The sequence below is a fragment of the Ananas comosus genome, unplaced genomic scaffold (assembly GCF_001540865.1).
Source record: "Ananas comosus cultivar F153 unplaced genomic scaffold, ASM154086v1, whole genome shotgun sequence".
In the NCBI taxonomy this organism is placed as follows: domain Eukaryota; kingdom Viridiplantae; phylum Streptophyta; class Magnoliopsida; order Poales; family Bromeliaceae; genus Ananas; species Ananas comosus.
The window spans coordinates 64,486-90,024 of NW_017893329.1; the positions used below are offsets into that span (position 1 = coordinate 64,486).

General features: G+C 41.3%; 5 protein-coding genes and 2 long non-coding RNA genes across 8 annotated transcripts; 4 read left to right on the forward strand and 3 right to left on the reverse strand.

Annotated features, from left to right (window-relative positions):
* The first annotated feature begins 1,205 nt into the window (after positions 1 to 1,205).
* LOC109705627 (serine/threonine-protein kinase HT1-like) lies at positions 1,206 to 3,971 on the forward strand. The gene is made up of 3 exons (XM_020226376.1): positions 1,206 to 1,660; positions 1,750 to 2,812; positions 3,394 to 3,971. Exons 1-3 carry the CDS (start codon positions 1,329 to 1,331, stop codon positions 3,673 to 3,675), a joined length of 1,677 nt encoding a protein of 558 aa, XP_020081965.1. The 5' UTR covers positions 1,206 to 1,328; the 3' UTR covers positions 3,676 to 3,971.
* Positions 3,972 to 4,482: 511 nt separating this feature from the next.
* On the reverse strand, positions 4,483 to 6,618 carry LOC109705635 (peptide-N4-(N-acetyl-beta-glucosaminyl)asparagine amidase A-like). Its single transcript, XM_020226385.1, has 2 exons — positions 5,056 to 6,618; positions 4,483 to 4,981 (listed from the first exon to the last, which is right to left on the reverse strand). Exons 1-2 carry the CDS (start codon positions 6,616 to 6,618, stop codon positions 4,745 to 4,747), a joined length of 1,800 nt encoding a protein of 599 aa, XP_020081974.1. The 3' UTR covers positions 4,483 to 4,744.
* A 586-nt stretch (positions 6,619 to 7,204) lies between these two features.
* Positions 7,205 to 9,653, forward strand: LOC109705630 (peptide-N4-(N-acetyl-beta-glucosaminyl)asparagine amidase A-like). Its single transcript, XM_020226379.1, has 2 exons — positions 7,205 to 9,047; positions 9,138 to 9,653. Exons 1-2 carry the CDS (start codon positions 7,506 to 7,508, stop codon positions 9,495 to 9,497), a joined length of 1,902 nt encoding a protein of 633 aa, XP_020081968.1. The 5' UTR covers positions 7,205 to 7,505; the 3' UTR covers positions 9,498 to 9,653.
* A 468-nt stretch (positions 9,654 to 10,121) lies between these two features.
* On the forward strand, positions 10,122 to 10,637 carry LOC109705642. 2 transcript variants are annotated; one of them, XR_002214813.1, is made up of 3 exons: positions 10,122 to 10,318; positions 10,424 to 10,492; positions 10,565 to 10,637. It is a non-coding gene; the product is annotated as an uncharacterized LOC109705642 (long non-coding RNA). The 2 variants fall into 2 exon arrangements; XR_002214812.1 differs by having other exon boundaries at positions 10,577 to 10,637.
* Positions 10,638 to 11,682: 1,045 nt separating this feature from the next.
* On the forward strand, positions 11,683 to 12,620 carry LOC109705640 (neural Wiskott-Aldrich syndrome protein-like). The gene is made up of 2 exons (XM_020226391.1): positions 11,683 to 12,006; positions 12,118 to 12,620. Exons 1-2 carry the CDS (start codon positions 11,737 to 11,739, stop codon positions 12,307 to 12,309), a joined length of 462 nt encoding a protein of 153 aa, XP_020081980.1. The 5' UTR covers positions 11,683 to 11,736; the 3' UTR covers positions 12,310 to 12,620.
* Positions 12,621 to 18,758: 6,138 nt separating this feature from the next.
* Positions 18,759 to 23,853, reverse strand: LOC109705628. Its single transcript, XM_020226377.1, has 4 exons — positions 23,847 to 23,853; positions 21,239 to 21,492; positions 20,983 to 21,015; positions 18,759 to 19,391 (listed from the first exon to the last, which is right to left on the reverse strand). Exons 1-4 carry the CDS (start codon positions 23,851 to 23,853, stop codon positions 18,921 to 18,923), a joined length of 765 nt encoding a protein of 254 aa, XP_020081966.1. The 3' UTR covers positions 18,759 to 18,920.
* Positions 23,854 to 24,521: 668 nt separating this feature from the next.
* On the reverse strand, positions 24,522 to 25,159 carry LOC109705637. Its single transcript, XR_002214811.1, has 2 exons — positions 25,098 to 25,159; positions 24,522 to 25,034 (listed from the first exon to the last, which is right to left on the reverse strand). It is a non-coding gene; the product is annotated as an uncharacterized LOC109705637 (long non-coding RNA).
* Positions 25,160 to 25,539: the final 380 nt, after the last annotated feature.

The following is a 25,539-nucleotide window of genomic DNA, read 5'->3' on the forward strand; positions in this document are numbered from 1 at the left end:
TTAAAGATCCCTGCGAGTACAGCGCGGTTTTGTGTGTCCCCACTGAAAGGCTGATTTGTGGGCCCCACAACACGTAGGCCCCACATGTCACCTTCACAGCGTGACATTTAATCTTTATACATTTTTAAATATGTTATTCTGATTTTTTATAATTAGTTCAATTTTATAATTATAAATATATTTTTTCAAAAATTATAATAATATAATATAAAAAGTATAAAAAAATTAAAGATTAATTATAATTAAATATTTAATCTATATTTAATTAAAATTTTCTAACGCAGAAATATATTTAAAAATATCAAAAATTTACAAAAATAATATATAAAAATTAATTTTTATAAAAATATATTTATTATTCATTATATTTATAAAAATATGTAAAAAATTAACCCTATAAATAATAGTCGTCTTCTACTTTTTAAGCTGTTGACCGCAATAACTACCGGCTCATCCGCTCCCCTTTCGCTGAACCATAATTTGTTACCTGGAAACGGTCTATAAGACCGGTGTATTGGAGATGCTTCTTAAATCTCAACAAAGGTCGAGTAATATAAAAATTTGAGAGAGTTAGATTGGCTATACTATGCAATTTAAGATCCCTCTGTATGAATTGATTATATCACATGTCGCCGTATTAGTAAATTAGTAAAAACTTAAAATATTTATTTTAAATGACAAATTTTTTTCGACAATTATAGTTTATTTGGTCCGATCTTATAAATTATATTACTAGTTGATATAATAATAGTGTTTCAAAAAAGACTATTAAATATATCATTGATTGCTCTGTGTTTATAAACTAATTAGAAGTTTTATTTTTGAGACTTAAAATACTTGATTTTCACTCTTACTTTAATATAAAGAATCAATCAAGTCCTAAAAAAGAAAAAAAATTTAAATGTAACGATCGTAGATAATATGGTATTTCTAACCAATCAATTGCTCCTCTGTATCCATCCATTCTATTATGATTATTAGAAAAAAAATATATTATACCTTTTTTTTTAAAAAAAGTGCCATTAATTAGCAGGTGATATAGTGTACCTACTACACACAATAAACTTCCTCTTAAGGCAGGGACACCTATCAAAACCAGTCTGAATCTACGGATGACGTGGTAAACCGAGTCCAACCAACAGTTTTGCGCACCGCACCACAGGCCACAATCCCCCCTTCTCTGCCAAAACGCGTTCACATTTATAACTCACACACACCATCACCACCTTCGCGAGTCGCCACCACCACTGACTCCTCTCTCTCTCCCCTTCCACTACTCAAACCCTCCCCAACGCATCCGCCATTGTTGGAGCTTCCACATCCCGACAATGGCAGCGGCGCTCGAGTGCTGGTCCGCTCGGTCCAGCGCTGACGAGGACTCGGCGGAGCTCCTGGTGCTCATGAACCCCTCCCCCCCCTCCTCCTCTGCAGCCGCCGCTGCGGCCTCCTCTCCTTACCCGTCTCCGGCGGACCTCGGCGGGGGCGGCGCCGCTCCTCCCCCCAAGAGGTGGCGGCGCCTCCGCCGAAACTTCGCCGGCGCCATTGCCACCCTCGTGAGCTCCCTCACCCTCGACCCCTCCTCCTCCTCACCACCTACGCCGCCGCGCTCGGAGAAGCTCGCCTCCACCCTACGCCGCCACTTCGATTCCCTTCCCAGTAGGTAAGAGCATTTTCGGATCAAAGATACCAATATCTTAGCATGTCATGTGATTATACGATGAGGTCGATCACATCGTTCTCTGAATGCAGCTATGCACTAGTGGGATTCGAGATGAACACCGTTCTCCTGCACGCTCGATTGGTCGAGCAATCGTGGATCGAAGACCAACCGGCTATTCACATCGAGGAGTTCGATGATGTGGGATTAGCATTTAAGGTTACATTCGCTTGTACCTCGCCGATTTCATGGCCTTCGATCTCAACCGACCTTCAATCCTCTTCGATTTCATGTAAAAAGGTTCAAATTTTCGAGAAGAATGGTTTAACTCTCGGAATCGTAATTGTACTAATTCAGCCTATAAGCAAAATGCACTTCAAGTCTCAGATAGAAGTTGCTTTAAAATCTGCCATGAAGAAGCCGAGGACGAATGGTGTTAAGCTCCCGTTCGGGCTTTGTGGTTGCCAAGATGAGAGTTTGAACCATTGTGAAGGGGATTCGAGGCTCGACGAAGATGACCGCCACATGTTCGATGATGGGTCCCTTCGAGAAGGGAAGCTTCTGAGCCCTCTTCCCGAATCTTCACTGGTTGTATCGATTGATGAGTGGCAGAGTATTCAATCCAGTGGGCAAGAGATTGCAAGGTGGGTGATTAGTTCTGATGAGGTCGAGTTCATAGATAGGGTCGGCCCCAGTTCCTTCAAAGGTGTTTATAGAGGGAAGAAGGTGTGGGTAAAGAAGCTGAGGGGATGTGAAAGGGGAACTGCTTATGATATTGAGATTAGGCATGATTTATTGCAGCTTATGAGCTGTGGACATGCGAACATACTTCAATTTTACGGCATTTCTTTTGAGGAGAATCATGGGCTATGCATTGTTACAAAGATGATGGAGGGAGGATCTGTTCATGATGTTATACAGAGGAATGAGAAAATACCCATGAGAGAGGTTGTTGGTATTGCATTGGATGTTGCAGAAGGGCTTATGTTTGTGAACGATCATGGGATGGCTTATAGGGATCTTAGCACGCAGAGGATTCTGCTGGATAGGCAGGGGAATGCTTGCATTGGGTATGCGGGTGTGGTTACTTCTTGTTGCAATGCCGGGGAGGTCAAAGAGTACGAGATGGCTGGGTATCGGTGGCTCGCTCCCGAGGTTAGTTTAGTTGATGGTCTTGGTTTGTTTCCGTTGCTTTTCTTTGTTGATTCGGTGATCTATTGAATCTTCCATATTACTATAGTGATTTGACAATATGACATTCTTTCGAACTTCAGGATCATAAAAGATCACAATTTTAGCAGTGGGCCATTAAACGTCCAAGGTCTTTCTAGACATGAACGATATTGTGTGAACTAGAGATTTGAGCTGTCTGTTGCAATCGTTGGTTGAAAGTTGGTAGGAAATATGTTACTCTTGTTGCAAAATTTTCAAAAGTACTTAGTTTATACAGTAAGATTAGATAGTTCATAGGTATTTTCGCATCAAACAAACTTTGTGGTGAAATTACATCCAAGAAAGTGTTGAGTAAACTTGCTGGGTACAATTGCTATCATGCAATTAAACTGAGTTCCTATGATTTCAATCCTTTCTGTAATGGATGCTTATTGTTATTCTATATATGAATTTTTGATAAAAAATAAGGAAAGAGATATCTTCTGGTTTTCTTTAGCTATATCTTCAGAAAGTCAATGATATAGTAGCTAATTGAATATATTCAAATTTTCCCTCTTATACAGATTATTGCCGGCGATCCAGAGAGTGTGTCAGAGACTTGGATGAGCAATGTATATAGCTTCGGGATGGTGCTATGGGAGATGGTAACAGGGGAGGCGGCATATTCTTCTTACTCCCCGGTTCAAGCTGCAGTTGGAATCGCCGCTTGCGGATTGAGGCCAGAAATTCCTAAAGACTGCCCACAAGTTCTGAGATCACTGATGCTCGAGTGCTGGAACAGTTCTCCATCGAAGCGCCCTAAGTTTTCGGAGATAATCGATATCTTACAAAGGCAAAAGTATTAGGTAATCCTCCCAAAATTTGCTTTCTTTTGGCTTTTGTTTGCAGTTTAGAGATGTCGAAAAGGCAAATTTTCTGCATCCAAAGTGCTTACTTGATGTAATTTCCTTACAAGGCTTCCTCTCTGCATAACTATAAAATGCAGTTGATTAATTTCTTTCTCTATATTCAATCGCATCGGTCAATATTTTAGGATCTTATTTGATAAGATTTGGGTATTGGCTTCGATGGTTGGAACATGGATCTCATGTTCCTGTTCTCTTTATCCTTTTGATCAATAGATATGCTATCATCATCTGTATATGTAGAACATGGATCCCTTGAAGCAATTTGCACTTTCATTGAGCAGATTGCTTTTTTCGTCGGTCTCGTGTCCAGAAGATCCTTACTTTTGTTACGTCTCCTCGTGTCTCGGTCTAGTTCTTCTTTTTTCATAACCAACTTATTGTTCGGGTCCACTCCACCAAGTATACTGCCCTCTACTCTGAATCAAATCCTCCCCTGCAATGGAAATTTTTTCCAGAAAATGTAGGTGGACAAACCATGCAATTTCCAGGATCATTTCCTGCCTCTTTCACTTTATTTTCCGAACCGCTAAGTTACCGATCGATATTATGTTTGAACATCCATCTTGAGACCCACAACAATATGTCCAAAGATATTCAAAGAGGATTTAGTAAAGTGCTGTGCTGTTATAGGTGCAGCAAATGCTAATTGAGTTTGGGAAAAAGGGAGTAGAAGAAGCTACTTACGATAGCACGATATGCTGCAATGTAGAAACATCAAAAAATAGAATAGCTTATATTGTTGATTTTATTATCATGGCAATGCCAAATACCATAACAATAATTCAATAATTAATCAGAAAAAGAACTATGTTCCTCCACTAAGCAACGGCTTGTGCATTATCCTGTTGGCCGTTGCGCGCTAGTCTCTTATTGAAAACAAATAGCCTTATATACCCTGTAGCAATACTAAAGCATATCGCGTGGTCTATGCGCCTATCAAAAGTGACCTTATAACAACTCTCAGAATCTCAATCCAAATCCCTCTCCTCCTCTCTCTTTCACTCTCTCAAGCCTCGGCCACTGCTGCGCACGACGCCGTCTTCGTGTCCATCACGACTACGCCGCCTGCTGCATTCATCGTCCGAAGATAACATCTACTCCCGTCCTTGTACCTGTATGCCGACCGCGTGCTCCCGCTCCCCCACACTACCATCTCTTCTCCACCTCCGTGTCCTGCACCGCCGCGGACAAGCTCTGTCCCCTCCGCGTCCTGCCGATCCGTGAGCGTGCTCGTCTCCACCACCTGTGTTGCATATAAATAATTTGAATATCGTTCTCTATGAGGGAAGGTTTTAGAGTAATCGGGAATCTCACGACCTGTCCCTCGCTGATGCTCATGGCCTCTACCAGCTGGTGGTAGAGCCGCGCCTTCCGGAACTCTGCAGTGCCCCCTGCTGCCGCCGCTGCCGACGTCTGCAGCTGCAGCGGTGCCTCTGCTAGCATCTGGACGCGCCGCAGCACCTGGTGCCCCTGCTGTATCGCCACCATCATCCTCTCCTTGTTTTGCACCTCGATCTGTGTCAGAGTCCCGCGGTTTTGCACCTCTACCTGGCTCTTGAACTTGATCTTTTGCCTCACCTGTGTGGTGAGGTTCCCCTTGGACGAGCTCACCCAGCCCGTGAATCGCACCAATCCCTCGGCGTCGATCTCCGATTGGCCGTCGCGGTCACGCCACTCAGCGTTCCGGTTCATCTTAATTGCTGGGGCAAAGTACTCGAGCAGCCCGGCGTGGACGTGATCGGACCAGGGATCGGTCCATAGGTGGAGGTTGGCTGTTAAAAGCCAGAAGGATTGAGCATCGCGCACGCTGAGCCCAATATTGTGGGGTGCCCCGTCGAGCATGAGGCCGAGGAATGGGGTGAGGTCGAGGTCGTAGGAGGGCATGTCGAAGGCGCCGATGGCGGCGACAGGGGACCAGAAGTAGGGGTTGATGGCCCCTGGGTAGATCACCGCATAGGGCACATGCCCGCCGAGGAAGCGGCCGTCGAGGGTCGCGTAGACCTGGCGGAAGGCGCCATTGGCTCGCGGCGTCGAGAAAGAGACGGCGGGAGATTGCTGGAGGTACGAGGAGCGTAGGGGGTTGGTGTACCACAGCTCGTCGTCGCCGTGGTAGGAGACGAAGATCTCGAGGACTGCCCGGTAGGTGTTCGGGGGAATTGTGATCGATTTGGAACCAGGGGCGGAGTCATTGTCGATTCGGAACCAGAAACCAGACTCGTAGTAACCGTCAGGGTTTGAGACTGGGAGGATGAGGTCGGCGGGCTCACGGTACAGGCCCTTGATCGTTGGGTGCGATGTGTAAGCCAAGAGGGGTTGGGATTGAACGGAGTGCGTTGAGCCACGGTAGAAGTGGAGGGAGACGTTGGCGGAGTAGACGCCCGGTAGTGCTACATTCGAATTCTCGAGCATCATGGATATGACACCGCTGCCTCCGTTGGAGAGGCTGTGGAAGAGCGCAGAGTAGCGGGTGACGTCCTTTTGGACGCGCCAGAATGCACCGGGCGCCATAGGGCGTGGGGTGGCAGTGCGGAGGACCTCGGCGCCGCCGACCCAGATGGCAGCGACCCGGTCGTGTTGGAGATCAGTGGCAAAAACGGAGAGCTCGAGAATGACGCGGGTCCAGGGGAAGGGGCACTCAGCCGGCAGGGTATAGTTGGACGCCGCGGGCGGGGAGCCGAAGGTGTCGGCAAAGTCTTGTTGGAGGACAAGCACGGAGCACCGAGGGGTCTCGCCTGCTAGGACCACCGGAGGGAGTGTCGGGTCAATGTGTTCTAAGGAGATCGCCGGTATCGGATCTTTAAGAAGAAGAGATGTCCCAGCATTGGTGTATACAAAGATTGTGGCACACAGGAGAAGGGAGAAGAGAAGTTTCTGATGCATATTTGGGTCTGGTGAGATGAAAAGAATGGTAACAGGTGGGACATTTATACGCAGATAGAGGATGGGGGGAATGCTTAAAATGTGTTTGATCAATTTCTTCTGTTCTCGTACAGACACTTTGTAGTATTCTTTTAGAACAGAGTATTTCTATACACGAGAGCACCGGCGACCAGTTGCGAACCTTCATTGGCATTTCGTCGAGTAATCCGTAGCTAAGAGAAGGTTTATATTTTATCCTGTACGATGGAGTAATTTTTCCCCATCGGGATGCGTTTGAACTATTATCTGTATTGAATGACTCAAATACACTGCACAAGTATCTTTTACCCATGCTTAAATTTTTCTCCGTATAATAGACTGTTCCTAATACAAATGGCAAAAAAATTCATGGTTGATACTTAAGTTTCAAATTCGAATCCTAATTTATTTATATTTTCGGCTAAATTTATTTTTTAAAAAAATAAACAAAACGAATAACCTGCTATATTTCTCTTTAAATTTTTTTTTTTTTCTTGGTATAGGACTGTAGAATTACTGCACTCGTTTCAAAGATCAATCTCGGAAGGCCGATCTCCTAGGATTCGGCTCCTACCATTTAAGTTGAAAACATGAGTCCCATCACAATAGCAGATACCACGAAGGGTCCAAACAACGTCTCCTTCTACCATCTTGTAATCCGTTCGTTAAAAAGAATTCAAAAATGTACCCGCAGTATAATCCCTACTCCGTTCACATTTTACATGCTGGTCACTTATTAGCAAAAACAACACCAATTCCCCCATTGCTTTATGCATGTATATATACAACCCACAACACCACTCATTTTCATCAACTCAGCTGAGCCATAGCAAACACCAGTTCCCCCATTTGAACCCAGCATCAAACACATGATGTCTCTCACCCACCACCATCTACTGTTCCCCTGTTGCCTTCTTCTCCTGCTGGTTCGGCTTTCCGGAGCCAGCGGCGTGTCGCCATGGCAGCTCATCACGCCGTCCGTCCCCGGCAGGTTGGTGTTCCCCCCGCCACCGTCTGTCCCAGCAGAGAATGCCACCCTCGAATACATGGACCCCACCCTCCCGCCGCTCCTCCCCGCTCACAACCCAAAATGCTCCCTCCTAGTCCTCCAATACAACTTTGCCGACACCGTCGGCGCCCCGCCCGTCGCCGCCAACTACACCCCGCCCCCTGACTGCCCCGCTCCGTGGTCCCGCGTCGTGCTTGAGCTCTCTGCCTCCGCCTCTGGCCTCCAGAAGGACCGCATTGCCGCCCTGTGGCTCGACGGTGCGGAGATCCTCCGCACCACGACCCCATACCCGATGGCCCCCGGCGTCTTCTGGCGGGTGCGCAAGGACGTCACCCGCTACACTGCGCTCCTACGCGGCCGATCCCCTTACGAGGGTGACCAGCCGTGTGTTCTCTCGATGATGCTCGAGAATTCCAATGCCAAGTACCCGGGCGTCTACTCCATCAACGTCTCCCTCCATTTCTACCGCGGTGCACTCTGCAGCGGCGGCAGATGCATTGGGCTCAAACCGGCCGGAGAAACTAAACGAGCCGAGCTCGGGCCAGCACTCTCCGCGCATCCAACAATAAAAGGAATCTACCGCGAGCCGGCCGACATGATCATCCCCATATCGAATGGCGACGGCCGCAAAGGCTTCTGGTTTCGCCTCGAGAACGAGACTGAAGTGCAAGGCACGACGGTGCGACTGCCGAATAACACCTACCGTGCAGTCCTGGAGGTCTATGTGTCGCACCACGGTGACGACGAGTATTGGTACGCCAACCCCCTCCGCACCAACGGGCCCGAGGCGGAGGGGTTGCAGCCTCAACAAGGCGGCGACAACCGCCTAGAATCTTCCAAGGCAAACGGCGGCTTCCGCCAGGTGGTGGCCACAGTCGACGGGCGCTACGTCGGCTCCGCAATTCCGTTTCCTGTCATATATCCAGGGTCCGTGAACCCCTTCTTCTGGGCCCCTGTGGCGGCCATCGGCGCGTACGACCACCCGTCTTACGACCTCGACCTCACGCCGTTCGTCGGCCATCTGATCGACGGAGCACCGCACGTGTTCGGGCTGGCGGTGCGCGACAGCCAGCCGTTCTGGCTCGTGTCGGCAAACCTGCACGTGTGGGTGGATGCATGGTCCGACACGGTGGAGGGGGCGCTCGTGCGGTACAAGGTGCCGCCGTTCCGTTTGAGCAGACAAGCGGACTGGACGGAGCGGGAGGGGAAGTCGGAGATCGAAGGGCAGGTCATAATCCGGTTCTCCGGCTGGGTCAGCTCGTCGAAGGGGAACATCACGACGAGCGTTCGGCACAAGATCAAGTTCAAGAGCCACATAGAGGCCGAGGAGAAGGGGGAGATGACCAGCGTCGAGTTGGAGAGCAAGGCCCGGACCAACATCAGGATCGAAAGGGAGGATCAGGTACTATTTAATCCAACTAAAAAAGTTTAAACTCACGGCACTTAAAATGGTTCAAAGCTAGGCTGATTTTGAGAGCAACTTTAAAACTAGGTAATCGGCCGGGTGGCGGTGGAGACGGAGACGCCGCTGACGATGGCTACGATGAGCTCGAACGGGGGCGGGGGGTCGAGATTCCACAAGACGAAGCTGGCGCACGCGCTGATGGAGACGCGGAGCGTGGCGGAGAACAAGGGGACGAGCTTCAGCGCGGTGGCGGACCGGCAGGATTCGGAGGGCGCGGTGCTGATGGAAGAGGGAGTGGCCATGTGGGGGAATGGCGACACCAAGTCGGTGTACAAGTACCGCGACGACAAAGGGTGTTACCTGCGGACGGTGAACGTGGTCGGCGGGAAGGTGAAGGAGGATGAGGACACGGCGTCGTGCGCGGCCGCGGCCGTCGCAGAGTCGTAGTACGAAGGCACCAACGCACAGCAAGCAAATTCTGAAGGATGGCTACTTGTGTAGTCTTTTGTTGTCATATAGATCGAGTTATATCGTATAATAGTGTCACTCTCTATACACGACCGCATAATCTTTTATTAGTTGTTTAGTAAAATCTGTTTTGCTGGTTAGCTGTTAGTTCTTTTTCTGTACGACTGTTCTGAAATTATGAAATGAAAATATATACATGGCTTTCATGGTATTCCATTTTCCTCCGATGAAACTGCGCGCGTGTTTTGTCCCACTAATACCACGATAGGGTTCGTATCACTTTTACTTGGTGGCTCCTTAATTCAAGGTTAAATTTTTACACTAAATTTGATAAGTACGCGTGTTTTGAGATCATAAAGTGGCGCATAACAGATTATTGTATATATATTTACATTGTAATATATAAAATTATTATTATAAATTTAAAAACCAACATGTTACAAATCAAATAATAGTTGCTCATCGGTGGCTCGTAGCTCCGGTGCGCCGCGTCCCAATTGCGAACCTTTTTTCGGTTAGCTCAAATACCGAATTTACCCCTAACCCGACCTACTTATTTACGGTATTACCCTCGCCCCCATCAACTAGACCATTTCCCCGTTCTCCTCAACTATACATTTCTTCTCCGAGAAGAGGAGCACCCATTCCATCCAAGCGCTCCGCCACCTCCTCTATCTTCTTCGAGAAGCTTCTTCGAGAACTCTCTCTCTCTCAAACACACACCAAAAAGCAGAGGAGTTTGAGGAGGAGGAGATCGATCGACCATGTTTTACTCGGAAAGCTCCTCTCGGCCAAATATGGTGAGGCGAATCCTCTTCATCTTCGTATCGTCTCCCTCTTTATGCTTCAATTTCGTAGAGACTCTTTAGGTTTACCCATCCGATTGGCGATTGTTGGTGTCCTAGGATGGCGGCTACACTGCACGCGAAGATCAATCGGAGGAAGCTCGATAAGCTCGACATTATCAAGATATGGTGAGATCTCTCGTCGTTTCCTCTATTCTCATGGTGGAAACCTTACGATTTGAGCTGAATTTCGGTTATCAGATCTGGTTGTAGTGAGGAGATCCTGAATCCGACAGTTCCGATGGCTTTACGGCTCTCTGAAATCTAATGGGTGAGCGATCGAAATAAATCTAAGATTAAACTCGTGTCATTAGTTAATTTAATCTCATCTACTGCTGTGCGTGTTGTATCCTCGATCTCAGGTGGTGTAGTCATGTATACGAGGGAGCGTGAAGACTCGCTTTACGGTGCGTTCTGCTCTTCTCTCTCCTCTGCCTCTCTCTCTCTCTGGTGTTCTAATTTTTATTTATGATTCTTTCATTGGTATGTCTCCTCTTACGCGTTCATTATCTAAGCTCTTTAGGTTTACCATCGATTGGCGATTGATTCGGTGTCTAGGATGCGGCTACCACTGCACGCGAAGATCACGGGACAGAGCTCGGACAGGCTCAGAATTATCAAGAGTATGGTAGATCCTGGTTTTACTCTTTTTATTGCGGAAACTCTGCGATTGAGGCTGAATTATTGGTTATTCTGTGTTTAATCTGATTGTATGAGGAAATCCTGAATCCCACAGTTCCAATGCTCTAACGGCTACTCTGGGATACTAATGGAGTGACTGATCGAAGATTAAATTTAATTCTTATTTCGTGTCAGTTGATTAGAATTTAATGTGTATCTATGGCTATATGTGTATATCTCTATCTCAGGTCGGTGTAGTCAATCGATTATGAGCAGGAAGGTGAAGATCTCTATGGGCGTGCTTTGCTCTACTCTGCTTTCTGTTACTCTCTGGTTCTAAATATTTATGAATCCATTTTAATCTTTGCAGAAATGATGTGACTCGTTTTCTGGTAATTTAATAATCTTCAAATTTCTCTTATTTTTTCCTGATTTTAACCTCCATTTGATCTATTTAATGTTATGTCGCGTTTTCTAAACTTGATCTTAGTGGTTAAAATTCTTCGTACAAACTGAATTTTATTTATGTCATTATATATATTTAGTATATATATAATATATATATATCTATATATATATATATATATATATTATATATATATATAATTAAAATACCTAAAAAAAAAAAAAAAAAATAGCGAGACGCAAAACATAGTTAATAATATTGCTCTACCCCCCCGCCTCTAATCCATTCTCTTTTCGCTTTCTCTCTCCCCCTCTCTCCCCCTCTCTCCCATTCTCTCTCCTCACTCATGGCGCCATTAGCATTCCCTCCACCCACCCTTCCTGCAGCAATCCTCCCCGCCACTGAAGCGGGGAGAGGTGGCGGCGGCCCCCCGCCGCCCAGGCCTCCATCATCCGCCGCCGCTCCTCCTCCTCCTCCTGAGGAACCGAAAAAAGTTTTCTGGCCTTTCTTTTTAAAATGGCGTGAGGAGGAGAAAAGAAAACCTGACAAAGTTTCTTTTCCGCGAGCTACATCATTTCCGACACTGAGGCTCCTCAATGGGTTGCCCATCGTTGAGGTTAAACTTCTTCCTAAGCTAATGTTGTGTTCTAGCCTTTTCTTTTTCTTTGATTTAGTTTAGGTTTTCTGAACTTTCTCTTTCTCCCCTTCCCTATTCTTTCTTTTGTAGGGTGCAATCTATTCCCCTCCTCCTCCTCCCGAATGGGGGGGCGGGGAGAAGAAGGAGAGATCCCCTCCCGAGGAGCGGCGCGGCGAAGAAAAACAGGCTGATAGAGTTTCTTTCCCACAATCGTCTGCTTTTCCAACACTGAGGTTGGGCGACGATTCCGCTGTAGTCAAGGTTCTGAAAGGCAAACCCTAGGCCTTTTCTATATTGCTTGATTCATAGTTTAGGTTTTATGAACATTCTTTTCGATCCCCATTTCTTTTATTCGTTTCTCCATTTTCTCTCTTGCGCGTGTTGTCTACGGTGGAAAAAGGGCAACACAGGGGTTGAATGCCCTAGCCCGAGCGCAATGAGGTGAGGTCAGAGCAGCGTTCACTCTTTTCTTTTAAACTCAAGATTGCTTTTCATTTTTGGGGATGAGAGACGAGACCTCAACGACCTATCTCAGTACTTAACATTCCTCTTATATCAGTGTACGATTCTTTGCATTTTTGTAGATATCGAATTTCGTGAGACCTTTTTTTTTTTTTTTTTTTTCTTTTTTTTTTTTTGTTGTTTTTTCAAACTATATCAAGCATAGGATCTGGTATGAAGGTTGAAGATTGTGATTAGAATCTAATTTAATTTTGTAATGAAATTAATAAATTTAATAAATGCATACAATCTAATTAATAAATTTAATAATTTTGTAATGAAATTAATAAATTTTAGGCCTTTTTTTTGTTGTTTTTTCAAACTATATCAAGCATAAAAGTACCCGCGCAATGCGGCGAAAAGTCAATACAATAATAAATTATTAGAATTATTAACATAATTTTTTTCTATTATATATTAATATTTTTAAATATTATTTATCTTCATATTGAATAATTAAAATTTAAAGAATAAAATTAAAATATATTTCTTTCTAAAATATTTAAATCAAATAAATAAAATGAATAAATCAATTTAAAATAAAACAATAGCTTATTACAATATTAAGAAAGCTAAATAATATTTTTCTATTTCATAAGGTAGAATTTACAAAAAAAATAAAAAAAATTAAGTGGAGTGAAAGTACTATTTTTGGTATTCTCTAGCGGCAACCGTCTTCATTAGTAATAAATTACATATTTTATCGTACATATATTAAATAATAAAGTTTCGACACATTCCTAAATTTAAATTAAAAAGAATCCAGTAGATGAATCATCATAACCCACAAAAATAAATAGACTTACAAAACATGCAAAATCAAAAATAGATGTTTTTTATTATGAAAAAAACATTTAACTCAAACAACATAATCAATATATTATATACAGTTATCCTCAAAATTTTGTAAATAAATAAAACCTAAACATACAATAAATAAATATTATGAGAGAGAGTGAGAGAGAGAAACCGAAAAAAACGGCCAGCCCCACAGGTCCCCCCAAACCCGGGGAGCCCTGTGGGTTCCCAATTTCACTTAAATATGTGTTTGTTGAGCTAAAACGAAAAACATATATCAAAGTATTAGAAATTAATGAATGCATAAGTCTAGTAAATAAATTAAATATAAATAAATAAATAATGTTTGTGAGAATTGTTTGATCTAAACAGAAAAATAACAAATTTAGAAATTAATGAGCTAATGAGTTCTAATAAATAAATAAACATATAAATAAATAAATATATTGTGGAGAGAGTGAAAGAAGAGGAACCAAAAAGAAAAAAAAAGGGCCGACACAGCCCCCAAACCCGGGGAGCCCCTTGTGATCATAAAAAGGAAGTGGGCCCGCATAGGGCCCCCCAAACCAGGGGCCCTTGTGGGTTTTCAATTCCTGTATTTAATAGTGTGATTTATATAGTTAGTAATGCCGTGCAACGCAACAATTTTTTTATACTTTATAACTAATTAATAAATAATAAAATATTTTTATTTATAAAGTAAATAACAATATATTTGGCTCTATTAAATAAAAAAATTTTACAGTTATTTTCTATCACAAAGTAATACGTGTTTACCATATATTTTTGATAGGCCAAACTAAAATTTCCTTGGTTAGTGAAGAGATGGCATAGTTTTTCCGAATCAGTTCCAAGTTTATTGAAAACAAAGGCAAGTTCTTTTAGAATTACATAAATACAGGTATTCAATTTATCAATTAGAACTACATCGACCATGACAAAAATTAAAAGTTTAAATTGAATAAAACAATACAAATAAATATCATGATTTCCGCTGTGCCCTTATAAACGCAAAATTTAAATAGTTTGCCCACGATGGTTAGTGTTCCTTAGGCAATATCTATCAAACCACAAATAATTGACTCCTAGCATCCGAACTTACCATTGGTATTATTATATTATCATACCTAGCTTTTAGCGAAAATGTATAAAAAGTCTCCTATAGCTAGATGCATCTTTATTACCTTTTAATAGATGCGTACGAGAGGATCAAACCTCCGACCTGTCGGCGACTATGCTAGGCACTGGTGATGAGACGATTAGCTATAGTTAGCAAAGCCCAACACAAATATATTTGTACTCAACACGGTTTTTACCCCCTTTTTTTTAGGGGAAGAACTGTTATGTTCAGACCGAATTATTATATCATATTGAACCAGCTGAACTCGGTTAATCTATTCAATTTTCTCAATAGTTGGTTCGGTTTGATTATTCACTTTGAGAATTCAATTAGCCAAGATAACCAAAGGAGCAAATAGATAGCTATTGGATACTTATTAGCCGATAAATGATGATTGAACAATTGGAGTGCTTAATTACTATAGCTATTGAATCAAAGCTTTAATGCACATGATAATTCCATATCTGCACTGATCTCATCTACCGCAATTGGCTGAGAATTTGATAGTGGTTACCTGGACACTTGCATAGACTGGATCCCTGGAAAGAAAAGCATCTGCCTCAAACATCTTCCTTCATTTATCAGAACAACATATCCTCGCGACGTCTCACTAAGAACGGAAAATAAATTAGCTAAGATTTGTTCAAGAGCTTCCGGTTTAATCTTCGACACATTTGATAACCTCGATAATGAAATCATAAAACCTCTGATTGCATAATAAGATGAAGCCTACGCACTTGAGCCTTTCGAAAGCTATGATTGCATAGTGGCTAAAAAATCAAAATAATGTTTCTGTTATTTTTGTGAGCTTTGGGAGCACCATATCAATAACATCCCAGGATTTAACTGAATTAGCTTGGCCACTCACAGAGTGCAACTTTGCCTTCATGAGGATCATTAGGCCTAGTTTACTAGAAGGCGGTGTCGAATCATTTCTGAGAGAGAAAAATAGACATGAAACTGCAAAGCAGCAAAACCTGAAGAAAAAAAAAAAATTCACCCAATTAGAGTGAGGTGAAAAGTTTAAAATAAAAGAGAAAAAACCAAGAATAAGCGAAGAATAACACAAGAAACAAATGTTACGAATTGAAGTTGATGTGCACAATAAGGACTTGATGAACAAGTGTTATGCACTAAACCAGTAGTTCTATGAAAGCTTTGAAAGAGCACATACAAATATATGTAACTTTTGTGATTAAAGTTAACCAACCAAGTGGTGGTTTCAAAATGTGCATTAATACCTTGAATTGATTGTGACAGGAATAAATTTTGGACTTAGTCACTAAATACCAAATATCCAAAATAGAAAAAAACAAAGAAGGAGCTAATTTTAGTTGAGATAAGAGGAAGCAATTTACTTGTTGGTATCCATAATTAGATGGGTAGATCATATACCTGCAAAAGTAGACACAGTAATAAGTGGATAAGCTAACAATGGAGGCACTATAAACGTAGTGGACTTTTGGGCCCACCAACTATTTAAAGCCCAATTAATTGAAAATAATATAGCAATGACGAAATTATATTTTAATCATGGAAAATATGGGCATTTAAAAAATTTAAAATATGAATTAAGAGAGCACAACTGACCTGTTGCTCATATTTCAGCTAAGGACAATAGCATGCATCAACTCCGAGCCTCGCGGGTGGTCTTAAAGCAATGTCCATCTAAACGATAATTAAATTGATAAATGCAAATTACAACATAATGAAGAAATAACCTAAACCTGTCAAGCGTCTTAAACTTTCAATTCATGTATTTATATAGAAAATCTCTAAAGGCAATTATTTTTATCAAACAAACGAAAAGTAGACAGTAAATAACTATATAGAGCAAATGAAAGAGACTCATATATGCTTTTGCTTAATCACAACGACATTTAACCACAAATCCTCTTCTCCCTCCTCCAAAACTTTTTTAAAAGTAAATCACTACAATGGTTGCCTTAGGTCATCCAAACTGCCTTGCCATTAAACTCTTATGGTGTGTATGTAAAAATTTTAAGAAAATGAGAGAGATTTGGATTTATGTAACCTTAATAAGTAAGGTAGCCTCCAAAATCAGCAGTTCAAGGAAGAACCATTTAATCATCATTGCCTCTAATACCTTAACAATCAAGACCAAATACATGGAACACCTAATTGATGCAGGAGCATCAATTGCCGTTGATGCGTAAGTGTAGCATTTGATCGAAAAGATGATGAATTGATCCGAATCACTCAGCCCAAAAAACCTACAATTTTGTTCATCCTGAAAGTATCAAATAATAAAGGTTGATTAATGTTGGATAAAAATTAAGAAAACATGTTCGATTTTGTAATTTTATCAAACAATAATAGAATTTTCATACTGTGACTATTTATAGAAAAAAGTTAAACTTAAAATAAAAGTAATGAATCCAAAATATAATTACTCAATAATCCACCAACTGTCTATTTTACATCATACCCTATTGCTAAGGTAAAAACAGAGAGAAAGTAAATAGTAGGCATGTACGTAGGCCAAACTGTCGATAATCCAATATTCCATGATTTTTGCTTTCACATGTGTTAATCCAATATTCCAACTTATATATCACAATTAAATATTTTTTTACCGCATATCTATTTAGCAAATAAATTCGTACATTACATTAGACAAACGATGATATTTAATTAAACCTTAATTTAATGCCTATATTTGTCAGTATTGAAAATTTAATGCAAATAATTTGGTGCATAAACCTTAAAGCATGTTAGATAATTTATTGAAAAGCACCATATTTGAAACGTTGTTGCCTGAGAGGGTCAAAGGAGCAGGCAGAAAGTCTAGCCGAAAACGTCACGGGCGAACACATGGAACAAAAGAAAAATATCGTACCTGTAAAATATAGCAAAAATATTAAAGCACCATTCTTCGACAATTTAAAATTTCGGAAATAAATTTGACTGATTCAGTGTAGGATCCTGAGTCTATTAAGGGCCCATTTAGTATATACTAGTTAAACACCGGCGCTTCGCTGCGGAAAAAAAAAATTACAGTAAATATACAATAATAATTAATAAATAATAACAAAAAAATATTAAAAAATAAAACTTATTTATATTAGAATTAATAAATAATAACAAAAAAATATTAAAAAATAAAACTTATTTATATTAGAAATTTATTTAAAATTAAGCCACAACAAATAAAATAACTTTTTTTCTCTTAAAAATAATTTTTTAGCGAAAAATGCATAAAAAACACTACGCCGCCAACGCCGTCGCATCCTTCGTTCTCGACACCATCGCGTCGGCGCTGGGTGGGCTTCTCAAAATCGTCAAATTAAGATCTAAGGTTTTTCGAAACCATACCCTCACTGGACGGTGAGCGACTCGTAGTAAGTAAGTAAGTAACCAAACATATATGTAGTTAACTTATAAGTAACCACATAATTTTTTAAAGATTGTAAATTCTAAATATAAATATTTAACCTTATTATCAAAAAATCTATATGTAGTTATAAATAACCAAATATAAATGTTGAGATTTTTAGTTTTTAAATTATCAAAATATGAGCAATCATAATATTAACTACAATATTATTAAAACAATAAGTAGTTAGTAAAATCAACAAATTTTTATTATTATGTGAGAAAATTTTCTATTTATAATTATAATATTTTAATTTTACACATTGCTTGTTATTTCAAAATTTTATATATTAACATTGTTTTGAGTAAATTTTTTTTGCATATTGATTCAAAAAGATGTACTATATGAATAATATTATTGAAAAATATTATGTTGAAATATTTTACTGCTTTAGCAAAATCAAATACTAAATTAAATTTTTTTATTTCAATATCTAAAATTTACTTTTATTTTTGTTACTGTACCAAAAATTAAAAAATTTCTCTTGGTCAAATGATCTCCATAATTAGAAGATTGGTCTGTGGTAGACCACGGTCTAGGTTGTGATTTCTCTATATTTAGCCATCAAATATTTATGGCCGTAAGAATCATGTGGTCGGTGGGGCTCCACCAAAGGACGGTGGGTGATGAATAACATTACTTAAGAAGAGAAAATAATGGAGGATTAAATTGAAGGTCCACGGATGACATGGTGAACCAATTGCATGCAATATTTCCGCCTCACCGCATCACCATAATTGTTCCTTCCATTTTCGCTACTTTCCCCTCTGTCTCTCGCTCATTACGACGCTCATGCCATTTCCGCAATCTCTTTTTTTTTTTTTTTTTTCAATGAAGTGACCATACTTCTATTGCCCTGCATGCTTTGACGACATTAAATTGACTATTTTCATGCACTAATTTTTAAGAAACACATCAAACATCAAACACATTCTTCATCAATTATATTCGACTGTAAACTAAAAAACCCTCCTTTCCACTAATTTTAATATTTAGAATTGGCAAGTACCAAAAAGGCATTCGTTTCACTCCTACAATCAACTCGAAACCATGCAATCGCAAGCGAAAGACCGAATTTTAGCCCCAACTAATAAACCCTAAGAATCTAAGCAAGAGGTGATCATCGAAACCCAACGTGCTTCCCCACCGATCCCACCGATCTTCGGGATCGATCTGCGCCCCCCCTCTTGAGCAGCAGCTCGACCACGTCCGCGAAGCCCTGGCACGCGGCGACGTGAAGCGCGGTGCGCCCGTCGATGTCCCTGAAGTTGACGTCGACGCCGGAGTCGAGGAGCTCGCGGATCCCTTCCATGTCGCCCTCGTTCGCGATGTACATGAGGCGGATCTCTGCGCCGATCTCCGCGAGGGCGCCGCCGCCATTGGGCTTCTCGCTCGCCGCCGCCGCCGCCGCGGTCGGGCGCGAGCGACGATTGCTTCCCCAGCGTGAAGCGCCCCGTCGACTTCGACTCCATTAACGTAAGCTCCGGAGATCGCGATCGCGAATTGGATACGGGGATCGAAGAGAGAGCCATTTCCGCAATCTCTAATCTGGGAGAAGGAAAAAATAAATAAAAATAAGAAAAGAAAAGAAAAGAAAAGAAATCGTAAATTTAATACTAATTTCCTAGCATTGGAAGTCCCTCTCTGTTTTAAAAAAAATTATTATATCAGTGAAAAGAGAAAGGCACCACACACATGAGAGAAATGGCAGAGAGAGAGGAGAGAGAGGAAGTGCTCTGCTCTGGGAGTCTGAGGACTGAGGAGAAGTGAAGTAGAAGTCTCTTCTCTCGGAACCAACTCCTCATCACCCCCCACCACACCAACCGTCGTAGCTCTAAAAATGCCACCTGTCCAAAATTACTCGGATCCCCACCTCTTCGCAGCGATCGGAGGCGGAGGCGAAGGGATCGAAGGGGGAGAGCTCGTCCGCTGGGCAGGGGCGTGGAAGAGAGCGATCACCCCCGCGGCCTTCGCCGCCCTCGACGCCCCCGCGGCCCTCGCCGCGGCCTCCGTGGCTGCTGCTTCCGCTGCTGCCGCGGCTGCACTCTCCATTTCCAACCTCGGGTGGCGCTTATGCCAATGAATGATAGGGAGAGAGAGAGAGGGGGGGCTGGCTAAGAGAAGGGAAGAGAGAGAGAGAGAGTAAGTAGGGGAGAGGAGGAGAGAGAGAAAAAAGAAGCGCAGCTGGAGAGGATTTTTTAGGGAATGACAGAGCTGTCTTGGGAAAAGAGAGGATTTTTTGAAAAGGAGCTGGTCCAAGTCCACCTCGGAAAAAGAGAGGATTTTTTAAAAAGAAGCCCGTCCAAGTTTACCCTCGGGAAGCAGCCAAGAATGTTTTTTATTCGTAAAATAGGAAATGCCGCCACGTTAGATGTTTAGAACTGTCAATTAGTATATTTGTATGGATTGTATGGATTGAGGCTCATCTAACTCTACCTCATTTTTTTGTTAAAAACTTCGTAACCAATATCTACTATTAATAAATACTAATCTAATTATCAAAAGTCCATGAATCAAAAAGAAACAATCCAAAAACTGCAACTATAACTCCAGAGACAACAAATGTTCGCATCGAAGCTTCCAAACCACCAGCATGGTTTCCTTGAAGTAGAAAAGCCATGATGCTAATTTCCAGAAACAATATTCCGGATTTTGAAAACAATGACAACAAATTCCAAGAGAACTCCTTGCAGGTGTACATTGCCACTCCTACCGTCACATATAAAATAAATAGAAGAGCTATTGCATTAAAAGCTAATGCATTAAAAGGGCTTGTATATTAGTATTCAAAAAATTAAGTTCAAGTCGCACAAAAGTGAAAAGAAATAACAACCCTAATAATTAATTAATTAACACGTAGCTCCCGAAACATGCCTATTCTTAAACAGATTGAATCGAGAAAACCCTGGAATGTTCAACGTAGCAAGAAGAAGGGAATTGTGTTATACTTGGATGACGTATCATAGAAGATTGAGAACGCTAACAACCCAAAGTTGGACGTAGTATGCGATTATGATGTAGGATCGGCCATAGGTAAGCTTGGCGTTGCTGCGTGGCCCATGGCATGCTTTAAAAAAAAAACAATATAAACCTAAGATGAAAAACAAAAAAACAAACAAAAAGGAAACAGTTGGGTTACCTGCGCCACCAAAACATACTCCTTTGTGATAACCTGCGAAATAATCAGAGAGGAGAAATCGGTCAGGCACAATCTCGAAACAGTGCACAATCGAACAATTCGCAATCGAGCTCCGACACTCACGACACATCAATCGATAGCGTTAGGCGTGATCCAAATAGGAAATTTATACAAAAGAACACGACACAAATTTTATTCGAGGAACACGACTGAAGAGGACGAGGAGGAGATTAGGGTTCGGGTTTCGTGATCGCACCGTGGAGACGGACCAAGAACAATCCTCGACCACGGCGGAGTCTTCGAGGCCATTGAGGATGTTCTCCCCGAAGTCGGAGTCGTCGTCCTCCTCTTCTACACCGTCGCTCAAGTACGTCTCCTCTTCCTCCCCTGCGTTCTCACTATTATCATCGTTCTCTTCATCTTCCTCCCTGAGATCCCTCCCATCGCCATCGCTTGCCGTTGGAGAAAGGATCGAAGAAGAAGATATCACTCTCCCTCGATCACCACCCCCTTAATGACGCCGCCTTCCTCTCCCCCCGCTGCGAATCCCGGCGAAGATCGCGCCGCGGATCTCGACGGGGAGATCGGAGAGAGATGAGAGGCGGGATCGGAGGGGGGGGAGAGGTGGCGGAGGAAGGATTGAAGAGGCGGTTGTGGGGGGTTCGAAGAGGCGGGGCAGGATCGAAGCGGTGGGAATCCCACCAGGGAGCGATCAAAGAGGCAGAGGCGAAGGGGCTTGGTGACGTGGGATTGAATTAGCCTGAATTAAGGTAAACTGGACACGTGGCAAAAAAGAACGGGGATTAATAGAGTTTATAGATGAGAGGCGGCTTGGTGATGTGGGATTGAATTAGCTTGGATTAAGGTAAACTGGACACGTGGCAAAAAAGAACGGGGATTAATAGAGTTTATAGATTCTCAAAATGGAAATAGCATAAGGAGTCTTGTTATTAAGTTATCTTCAAATCTAAATCAAGAGCTTGGGGGAAAAAAATCACAAAATAGGCACCGAATCTGTTTCATATAATTTAATATGATAGCTTAATTTTTCAAAAATAAACGATTATTTTGTATTATTTAATATGATATTAGAGTAGGCGCTCTCAATTCGAATCCCAACAAACTTCTGGAGTTACTTTGTTTTCTTCTGGAGTTACTTTGTTTTCTCAATTTAATTAAAACTCGATGTTAATTTATTAAAATATTGAGTCCTGGCGTGAAGAAATTTGTTCATTACTAGTATAGAATCCGCGCTTTGCTGCGGTTAACGGTTAATTTTATATTATAGTTAAGTAAAATTATAATGAATAAAACAAAAAAAAATTATAGTTAAAAAAATATAAACAAAAAAAGATTTAAGAAAAAAAATACATGCCCTGAAAAAATTATAGAGCATTTAATCATTTCTATTTAATAAAAAGAGATTTACCTAGATATTATATTTTTCTTCTTATACTATGGTCAAGAAAAATTAAGATTAAATAAAGTAAAAACGGATCATATGCTCTAAAAAAGTTGCGACAAAAAAAATAAAAATTAAAGTAGAAAAAAATAATCAGAGATTCACCTAGATAATAATATTTTTTATTTTAAAAAAAATATTTTGAAATTTTCTATTGAGAAAAAATAAAAAAAAAAGAAAGAATATCAAAAATAAAAAAATCATAATAGATAAGAAGTTGTGAAGTTATACTTCAGACCTCACTTTTTTTTTTTTCTTTTTTTGAGGGTAAATAAAATCTTTAAAATGTTTCAATTGGTACATCAGCATTCTCTCCTCCTTCCATACAATATGCTGAATCATATGTTCAATAGGCAATCACTCATTCTTTTCATCTTAAAATATAAAAAAAAAATTAACATAACACATAATATGTTCATCATTTTGTTAAAATTTTATCTTTAAAAAAAGTAAAAAAATATGTAGATCCGGATAAAGAAGTTGTCGGTCGGTTGCAGTAGGTTCGGGTTAACTCGTTCGAACTCGGACTCGGATATTATAAGATTGTGAGCGAGAAACCTACGCGGCTCGGCTCGATCGAACTTCGCTTAATTCCCTCTCGCCCTTTTCAAAACAAAACCCTTCTCTCTCTCTCTCTCTCTCAGCTATACGATTATAATGTGATAGGAACGGATGTTAATCGAAAGTACTGTATTTTGCGGGAGCGAGAAAAAAATCCAGCTGCGCGATGAACAGCAGATGATTCGGTTTCCGCAGCGCGGCGTCGTCCTTCTGAGCACACTCCGGAGGCAACCAGGGAGAACCACCCCGAACCCTAGCTGGACCCCTCTGCCGTCGAGTGGCGCGTGGCGCTCGCCCCGTGCAGCCGCTTTATTTGTTTTCTTTATATGGTATTATGAGATGTTTAATAGTATTAAAACCTATAGGCAAATGCTAAAATCCTTAATCGTGAGGCAAGATCTGAGGTGAGTGAAGCGTGAGGTCGAGCGATCACGGCGTTGACGCTGCGAAGCCGCCGCTGATGTCTGCCGCTGTTGCCGCAAAGCGCCAGCGTCCAATCATCTATTTCATTGTTTCAATTTTGCCCTCTCACCACCAAACACATCCTTATAAAAAGAAGAAAGAAAAAAAAATACAAATTAAGAAGTAAAAAATAAGAGAAATGATAGAGTACAGAGAAAAAGAAAACAAGAGAAGAGAGAGAAGCAGTACAAAAGAAAAATACAAAAAAAAGGAAGACATCGTGCATGGTCCTTCTACTCTATTCTCCATCTCACAAATTTTTCGAGTTGCATGAGAATGTTCCTGAATTACTATTTAACAAATAAATGATGCTGAGATTGGAATTCATCATTCACAGTTTAATATGGATAAAATCGAAATTCGAAGGAAGATGAAGAACCAGACATATAAAATTTGATGGCAAGACTGAACTATTTAGGAGAGTATACAAGTAACAAGGTGCAGCGACAGCTAAGCTCTGCGATTCTAATAAAACAGAAAAAGAAAAAGAAAATTAAAAGTTGTATCGATTGAGATAGATAATATATATATATATAATATAATATATTATATATATATATATATATATATAATTGAGTTGGACTAGAATACTGCTCTAAACAACAACCCTTGGTGCTTTTGATTTTAGGCCATTGGATTGGAGAGTTGAGGTTTTGGTGTGTGGTGGTAGTGGAATAGTGTTAGATGCTAAAAGGCTTTAAGTAATACAAGGAGGAAGGAGTCAAATGGCTAAAAACATATAAATTCTCAATATCAAACAGCCCAGCCAATGGGATTGATGCTTTTGAAAGTATTGTCTATCCAACTCTATATATATATATATATATATATATTGCAAGTTTTTAAAAACAGTAGAAAATTTTGGAATGGAACGAAACATACCTGAATCTCTGTGATGTCGCAGACACAAATCTGCCCTTTGTAGAAGACTGTAATCTGCTTATTCTACTGCTGCTTCTCTTGACACTTCTCTTTTATTTCGAAACATCTCGCATCGACAAAAACATCAATTATAGTATCATCATCAAATAATCTATATATCTATATAAAAAGATTAGAAAGAAGTAAACATCATGCATGACCTTAATTAAAGAGATCAAAATTTATGAGAATATAATCAATCACACGCACATATATAAAAGCCACCAAGGAATTGCTTCCACTCACCACCTATTTAGCCAATCCTACCATTTATTATATAAAAGCCACCAAGAACTAAAAAGAAGAAATCCCTCGTTTCCTCTTCACACCAGCAGCAACAGAGCGGAAGCGGCAGCGGCGGCGGCGGCGGCGGCGGCCTTTCTGACGTAGCTCACACGCTCCCACCGTGTCTGCAGGCTGCACCACGCCCTAAGGCCCCGAGCATGGCAGCTGCGGCCGGCGGCCCTGCCCGGCCTGGCTCGATGGCTCGCGAAGATTCCCCAGCCGGAGCCGGCGCTCAAGTCCCCGCGGTGTGACTCGACCAACACCAAGTTCTGCTATTTCAACAACTACTCAATCTCGCAGCCGCTCTACTTCTGCAAGACCTGCCGCCGCTACTGGATCCGCGGCGACACCCCAACGTCCCCTGTAAAAATTATTTTTTAATTTTTTTTAATTTAATTTTTTTTAGGGTACGTGAGATGTTTACAGTAGTTTAAAAAAACTGGCCTCCCGTCGTCGTTGTCGGCGTCGGCGTTGTCGTCCTCGGCGGGGGCAAAATATCTGGGTTTTGTATCGATAGTCGGACAAAAATACCCCACCTCATGTATGTTGATGATCTGTTGATAGTCACAAAGGCTAAAATGCAAGAATGCAATGTGATTACTGAGACTATTGAGTTTTATAACTCTATCACCAACCAAAAGGTCAACCTCACCAAATCCGCGGTCTATTTTTCGAACCGGATGAATAGAGACTTGAAACGTCATATCCATCGGAAACTAGGCATGTAGGAAGGGTCCATCCCTTTGACCTATCTTGGCATCAAATTGGGCTTTGGTAAGCAACTTCTGAGAGATTATGATGACTTTGATGCTAAGGTGGATAGCAGACTGGCTTCTTGGAAGAGAAATAGCTTGTCCCAAGCCGGC